The 8,426-nt window shown below is 37.5% G+C and overlaps 1 protein-coding gene across 1 annotated transcript; it reads right to left on the bottom strand.

Annotated features, from left to right (window-relative positions):
* Positions 1-1,079: 1,079 nt before the first annotated feature.
* LOC145897517 (uncharacterized) lies at positions 1,080-2,394 on the bottom strand. Its single transcript, XM_082985842.1, has 4 exons — positions 1,871-2,394; positions 1,572-1,754; positions 1,442-1,510; positions 1,080-1,278 (listed from the first exon to the last, which is right to left on the bottom strand). Exons 1-4 carry the CDS (start codon positions 2,370-2,372, stop codon positions 1,103-1,105), a joined length of 930 nt encoding a protein of 309 aa, XP_082841968.1. The 5' UTR covers positions 2,373-2,394; the 3' UTR covers positions 1,080-1,102.
* Between the last annotated feature and the right edge of the window lie 6,032 nt (positions 2,395-8,426).

Raw genomic sequence — 8,426 nt, 5'->3', positions numbered from 1 at the left:
AACTAAAATGACACATCCGTTGCTGTGTGCTATATAATGTAGCAATGTGGCAATCTGTCCACGTAAGCTCGAATTCTTCATAAGTTGACCGTTTGATAGAGAATCAACGTCACAAGATTGGTTTCATTGCAACTACTTTCAGAATAGCAACCGTTGTGCCTTTCTACGGCAAGAACATGTCTGACTATTTTTACCGATCGTCAAAGTCTTAAAAGATGTTTAACTACAACGGAGTCGCTCGTACCGCATTGTAAAATACCCCAATCAATTAATAGCTTTCAAGGAGCTTTGTTTGATCTCCTTCCTTCTTCTAATAATTGCGAAGTCGTAAATCTGAAACTTTGGCTTTCCCGGGTTTATTTTGACGTCATTGCGCCAACATTGCGAAGGCGTAACCTGTAGGTCGAGTGACGTATGTGATCGGGGATTTAACATTTTTGCAAGAGCAAAAAGTCCCGGTCTTCAAACAATTCTAAGTAAAACCCTCTTCTCAATTTAATTGTAAACACTTCTCACGTGTGTATCTCATAGATCTTTCGGAAAAAATCATGCCAATTTTGCATCATTGAGGTTGAAGTTGCTTGTTGAAAAAAACACATATTCCGTTATTTTAACACGGAATAAGTTTGAGGTAAATGGTTTAAATTGTTTTATAAAATGTCTGAGTAAGCAAAAAAACTAACTGGTGTTTAAACAGGGGTTTTTAACCACAGTTTAACGGACCAGTAATATCCAATAAGACATAAGTTACCGGTCTGTATAGAAACGTATCGGGCATTATTTCGGGGGGCACATGCTTCATGCACCAAACAGCGACAACAACTTGCACGATAAATCCAGCAAGTAATAATCCGCGTTGCATTGTTTACTAAGACCACCTTTACGAGTTAACAAACTTTGCAAGGCTGGAAAACGATTGGTAATGGCTTTATTGTCACGTTCGCATGATGTTTAAATGAAATGGAACTTTGCGGGTATGCAACACTGATCACAGCACAAAATGAACAATAATGACAATGAAATCAAGCAGGGCGAATATTTCAAACATGCTTACAATATTACACATATATTAAACTTGGTCGTTTTTCAAATAAAACTCCTGTCAAGGATATGCAGGTTTAATTTGAGGCCTTATAAACTTGGGAAAATCACTGCTGGCCCATATGTTCTGTTTTGATGGTTCCAATTCGATTCTTAATTGGATCAATTCCTTCTGGAATTTTTTTCTCAGTTTCGTGACCCGGTAGTTCATAATAACAGATGCCAACAAACCGCAAGCTGAAAAAAATATGTTTAGTATTCGCCTACTCATGTACCAAATAACTTATGTATAAATTACCTTTTAATAAGCAATAGTATATAAACGAACGTATCACCGTCGTCCTAAAATATTCGCTGTATTGCTTGATATTCATAGGCTGCAGTTTTAGTGGTCTCTTACCTAGAATAATGCTGACGGGTGCAAGAATAATTGTTGCCAACTGGAAAATTTCCAACTTTTTTTCGGTGTCTGCAAACGTAAGTTTACTTTATATACTGGCAGGTATAATTTATGGCAAATATTTTCCCACCTGACTTCGTACTTTCTGCAACTGTCGTTGTTGCGGGAGTGACAACAATGGGACTTGTAGATGTTGGAGTTGCTGTTGTTGTTGTTGTCGTAGACATGTCTGCTGTTGTTGTTGTTGTTAAAGACGTGGTTTCTATTGCTGTTGTTGAAGATGTGAATTCGGTTGCCGCAGACGTACCGTCAACTAACAATAAGCAAACTGGAGCTAATAATATGAATTGTGTGAGCTGCAGACAGACAGCCACTGTTTCGACCTATAAGGTCTATATCAGTGCAGTTGGTTTGAAAATTTTATCGTACCTTCAACTGTTGTTGCTGTTATCGTGTCTTCACTTGTTGTTATCGCACCTTCAACTGTTGTTGCTGTTATCGTGTCTTCACTTGTTGTTATCGCACCTTCAACTGTTGTTGCTGTTATCGTGTCTTCACTTGTTGTTATCGCACCTTCAACTGTTGTTGCTGTTATCGTGTCTTCACTTGTTGTTATCGCACCTTCAACTGTTGTTGCTGTTATCGTGTCTTCACTTGTTGTTATCGCACCTTCAACTGTTGTTGCTGTTATCGTGTCTTCACTTGTTGTTATCGCACCTTCAACTGTTGTTGCTGTTATCGTGTCTTCACTTGTTGTTATCGCACCTTCAACTGTTGTTGCTGTTATCGTGTCTTCACTTGTTGTTATCGCACCTTCAACTGTTGTTGCTGTTATCGTGTCTTCACTTGTTGTTATCGCACCTTCAACTGTTGTTGCTGTTATCGTGTCTTCACTTGTTGTTATCGCACCTTCAACTGTTGTTGCTGTCATCGTGGCTACAGTTGTTGCTGCTGTTGGATCATTTCCAATAAAAACCCCAACAAAAATAAAACTCAGAACAAATGTCAACCGCATTTTAAATTTTTTTTTGTACCTTTACAACATTTAAAAAAACACATTGTCAATTACACATAAATAAGTATATTATTCAGTCTAACAAATAATATTCTGTCTAACAAACAGGAATAGTACTTTGCAAAACATCATACTTTGACTGTCATCATAAAAGCTTTACTGAACCTGCGTTAATGTTGTGCAATGATGAAACCAGACCTCTAGTTAATTATTATCGTTGCAATTTTATTGTTTAGTGTGACAACCGGAATTATTCAAGTTAATATTTGACATGTACTTGAAATTGGAATGGTTACATTATAGTTTTCTTTTTGTCAGTATATTTTTATGTATATATTTAGCATTACCTTATTAAAAACGAATCTACTTCACAGTGAAAACTACTTCCTAACGTTTTTGTTATTTTCCTTACAACACGTTCTACACGAAGGTTGAGGGTGTGTTTAATGCTCATTCAGGCTATTCTCGTTTTATCCGTGGGTTGTCAGCCTTTATCCAAAAGAATCCTCCAGTTTATGAACTCCATTGCTTTGAGAAAATTTTCCCTCATCGCCTTTTGGCGCTCAAAAAAAGCTTTGAGGAAAATTTACAACAAATTGTCTTGAATATACTTTGAGAGTGCATCTATCACGTCATATTGGAGAACAGATCCCAGTATCGTGATGCTATTGTTTAACACGCAATTGCTTTGTCCCGTTATCAACCTGTTACAATTAGCCACGGGCATTTCCTAAACTGACGTCAACTCGCTTAGAACGAACGAACATTCATCATTCATGCTAAATGACACAAGTAGCGCTCCGTCCACCTCATTAAAACGTTCTACACCAATCATGTCATAACCTTTAACACTAACGTCAGTTTTTAAGTAGTCTTTCTTTTTCTTGAACCTAATTAACTGCACTCTCTCTGGGCTATATATTATGTTCAAATTTATCAAGTAACAAGAGACAAGTGAAAGGAGAGACAAATAAAAGACAAGGAGAGAGACAAGGCAAAAGGGGTTGATTGTCGCCTAGCTATACGAATTTTTGAATAGGACCCGATTCTATGCGTTGCTTGTAAGTTGTCGATGTGTTTTTGTTGGTGTTTTAATGAATTAAATTGGAGGGTAATTCTTAAAGGTCTGCAGTCTATGTTTAAACAGTAGAGCAGGAGTCGGATATACGGCAGTGTTATATTTTGTACTATACGTTCAAGGAACGGTCAATGCAAATTTGGTGACCCCGACGTGATACTTGAACTTGAACACCCAAATCAACCTTCTGATTGATAATCTGCGCAATGTTAATAAACTAACCGTAAGTATGGGTAATTTTTTGTGTCTACAAATTTTCGATTGTACGAACAAAAAATATTTACCCATTTCAAACAAGTTTTTTAAAATTTATCGTCGTTCTCCTTTGAGGAGAGAGACCGGATCAGGCATTTCGAACAATTGTAAGGTATGATGTTTGTTTTTCTGCGCCCGATTGTTTAAGAAAATGCCAAACTGCTTTTAAGCATGTTTTGTCAACTGCGAAACCGTTTCTATAGTTTAAGCAAACGCAGACCGTAGTGGTTATGTCAATCTATCTTTTCATTTGAAGTTGTAATGTTTACAATAACGCATGCATCTTAATAAGGGTTACGTCACGCGCGAATTTGTTTTATGTCCGTAAACACAAACACTTCTTGTACGTGAGGTAACTTTAACGATTAATATTGATTTGCAACGAATCGCTTGACCTTAAACTCGACATCCTCTTTTGTGAGTAACTATCGGACTGATTAAGGACCAGTATAAAAGTTATCTTAGATTTGATAAGACTACGTGTTCCCAAAACGATAAAAGTTTATTTAATTTTTAAACTTGCCGAAGGAAAATGGTAGAGGAAATGCACAAATTAACAGTAATGGTGTTTTCAATGCAAATGCATCGGGCAATCGCGCAATGACGCGACCGCGTACTCTCTACGCATTAATTTTTTTATCCATTTTCATACACATAGCTCTCTTTTACCGAACATAGTCCGAAGAAGCAGCATGTGACTGCTTAGTCGCCATCAGGTGCATGTAACTATTCCCTTATTTCGCATGTGTCCAGTCGTCAACAAAAACATGGACATAAAGCTGAAATATTATGCGTTGGGCCTTGGGCAAGTTGTAAAAGTCCGCAGTGATTTGCCTACGATGTTTAATCGCAATGGTAAATTTTAAAAGGCGACTTATTTTTCAGACCGCAGAAAAACGCCACTCAGTATAACACACTGCAAGTCTATAAATTGCATTGTGGGAGATTCATGATAAATCCAAGTCGTGGATTACATTTCACATTTGAAAATTTTTGTCATTAGCCCGCACCTAGTGGACTGTTTCAACTGTATCGCTGCTACCAAGTACAAAGGCTCGTTTACTTGTATACCATTGGAATTGCTGAACACATGTCAAATGTCGAACCTATTTGTATTGGTATACTCCTCTTTAACACACGAAATAGTTGCTCACAAGGTATGATAATCGCGTTGGATTTTTTTTATCGCAGTTGGAGGTAAGAGCTATGGTGTCCTCACGTAGCAGCTTTACATATTGTCTCCAGCGCGAATATGTAAACATGTCCATCAAACAACTCGGTGAACGAAGTATATTGTTGTCACGTATATTCCATATTCTGCACAGTTCTAAGTATCGTGATGCTATTGTTTAACATGAAATTGCTTTGTCCCGACATCAAGCTGTTGCAATTAACCACGGTCACTTCCCAAACTCACGTCAACTCGTTTAGAACGAGCGAACATTCATCATTCATACTAAATGACATAAGTTGCGCACCGTCCACCTCATTAAAACGTTCTACACCAATCTTTTCATAACCTTTAACACTAACGTCATTTTTAAGTAGTCTTTCTTTTCCTCGGACCCAATTAACTGCACTCTCATTGGCTATATATTCCATTAAAATTTATCAAGTAACAAGAGACAAGTAAAAGACCAAGAGAGAGACAAGGCAAAATTGATTGATTTTCGCCAGTCTATAAGAGTTATTGTTTGGAACCGATTCGATGCGTTGTTTGCAAGTTGTCGGAGTGTTTTTGCTGGTGTTTTAATGAATTTAATTGGAAGGTAAATCTTAAAGGTCAACATACTTTGTTTAAATAGTAACACAGGAGTCAGATATACGAGAGTGTTATATTTAGTATTACGTTTCCGGGAAGGTCAGTGCAAGACGAATGAATTTCCAGTTTTGTTACATTTTAACTACATAGCGGCCTTCTCAACGTTAAACAGACCCAGGTATGTTCAGGTAATACGATGTCGGTGTATAAGTTTGTCATCGTACGACGCATGGCGCAATATTAACACTGCAGTTATGCGGTTCCGTCGCCCAAACATCGTAAACTTAACTGTGTACAAACCGTGCCTTGATGGCGGGTCCTACGTACACATGAGCATTCCAGCTGCATTTAGGTTCACAAATTGCTGCAATATCACAAATTTGCCAAAAGATAAATTGTCGTTAATTCATTTTCTGTTTCTTCCTGTTTTTTTCATCAACACATTTTTGTTTTCTCCAAAATTTTTCTCCAAGTGAGTTTTTCACTCCCAAAATTGTATTCACTGTAAAACATTATGGACGCCATGTGTGTATGGGGTTGTTTGAGTCAATGCCAATATAGACAGAACAAAGCCCAAAGAAATTAACAGGCAACAAGAACTGAATGCCACAGAACTTTTTACAGACGTTAAAGTTTTCAGCAAAACCATATATTCGGATTTTTATTTTTTAAGGTTTTCGTTCAAATGTTTTACCAATCTTAATAAAAGAAGAATTTCATGAATTTCAATAATCTTGTTACTGGTCACTAAATCTTATACCTTTATACAAGCTAGATTCTAATTATTCAGATATACACTATACACGTTCAAGGACCGAAACTAAAGTTGTCGTGATCCGAGGTTCCTCTGAGATCCGGCCGCTTTATGTTTTGATAATTCTTCCAGGATGTGGATCGTTGCAACTCCACCCTCATCTCAAGCAACTCCCGTTCGTACTTCTTGCGCTGGTTGTTATGGCGACTAGTCATAATGCACGACGCTAGCAGAGCACAAGCTGAAAACCACAAACAAATTGTTAATACGTGATCATGCAATAAGCATGGATTACTTACCCATTATGATACATACTGGAGCGAGAATTATTGTCGTCAACTGAAAAATTTCCAATTTCTTCTCGATTTCTGAAGAGACAAAAAGAGTTAAAAAATACATTTACGGCGATTGACAATGATTTAATTTTCAATTATTAGTTTTCATTATAACTAATTTTTTTCTAAATAAATAAAAAAAATCGATTAGTTTAAGTGGATTATGTAGTGACGCCTTGCCCGGTTTTGTTGTTGTTGTTACTACCACAGCTGATGTTGTTGTTGTGGTAACTGGTGCAGCAGCTGTTGTTGTTTCTGGTTCAGCTGTTGTTCCCTCAAAATTTACTGGTGTATTGTACAAGTTGATTTTTACAACGTTGGATAAATGGTCTCCGGTATTGTCGCCAAAACGAACGGCTATCCAGATGGTGCTAAAACAAACAAGTAGTAAAGTCATACTACTTCCATTTGAAATCACAGTATATTTTGAAGATAACGAAGAAGTGATGCTTGAAGGTAGATCAAAGTAAAACTCCTTACTACTGCTGTATCTGACAACGTAGATTTTTCGCTAGTGAAGATCTTTTTCACCTACCTGGTGTCTTCTTGCTTTTGGAAAAAATCTCCAAGCTTTACGATAAATTCTGTTTGGCTCCTAAGAAAGTTTTTTTCAATTTTTTGTGCAGGATGACAACTCTGGAAGTCGTTGATGAGCTCGCTTTTACTTGTTGAGGAATACCGGATGTCGTAGTTGGTGTCTACGCAACACGCATAAAAAAAGTGTGTGAAAAAATATACTCTTACACAGAATTTGCGGAAATATATTTGCTACCAACCGCTGTAAGATTCAGGGGAAGTGAAGATTAACTTCAGGCCACGGGACAAGTCGGTGACGTCAATCAGTTTCGCGTGAAGGTCAAAAACATCGTTTGTTGGGTTTTCCCGGTTTTCCTAAGGAAATATTGTTATCAACTTACAGCAGACAAGATTACAAAATTGACCAGTTGGTTTTCAAAGCAAAATAAATCAATAAATACTTCAATGTTATTGCATCGCAAAGTTTACTTGCAAATTGTTGACGTTCACTTGGTGCTTTAGTCTTGACATAATGGAATCCATTTCTTCATTGTCGGCATTGCCTTGAAGAAAGGCAGGATTAAATTCCACGGCACTCCCCTGCATTATTCCAAAGAAAGCAAAGCACAGACACAAAATCCACTGCATTATAGTGAATCGGTAATCGCAGTAACACTAACAAACAAGATCGTTTCTCTGTGGAGATTTAGTTCAAAAAAGTGCACATAGAATAAAGCAATAAAGTAAGAGTTTGACGAAGTAATTAGACGCAACGCTGCCCTACAAAAATGCTTACGTTATGGAACCACCCATGTCCCCAAACCATTAAATGTATTAGTCTGTCTCATCCCACAGAAACCTAACCTGTCTCGAATTCCACATTTGAAATAAGAACGCGTGACTTGGGAGTGTGTCGTGATGGAACCAGGCATGCAGTTAAATATTATCAGTACAGTTTGATTAGTCTGGAGCAGTTCTGCAGAAATAGCAAACAAAGTATTTAATGTTGTTGTTTATCATCCCAGACGTCAGATCGTAAACTTAACTGTTCGCACACTGACTGCTCCCATCAGAGTCAACTTAACAGGGTCCAATGTACAAGAAAAGCAACTCACCTGTTATGAAATTTTGCCTCAATAAAAGAGATATCAAACTCTGGCATGGTTGTTAAAGGTTGTTTAAACATAGGATGGAGTTACGCAGGTCACTTTGCCGGACACCAACATTACAACTTTTCCCCCACAGAACATCAAACCAAAGCATCGTATCG

The sequence above is a fragment of the Ascidia mentula genome, chromosome 4 (genome assembly GCF_947561715.1).
Source record: "Ascidia mentula chromosome 4, kaAscMent1.1, whole genome shotgun sequence".
Taxonomy (NCBI): Eukaryota; Metazoa; Chordata; class Ascidiacea; order Phlebobranchia; family Ascidiidae; genus Ascidia; species Ascidia mentula.
Note: the sequence above shows the minus strand (reverse complement) of the source record. Positions and strands in the feature narration are given on the sequence as shown.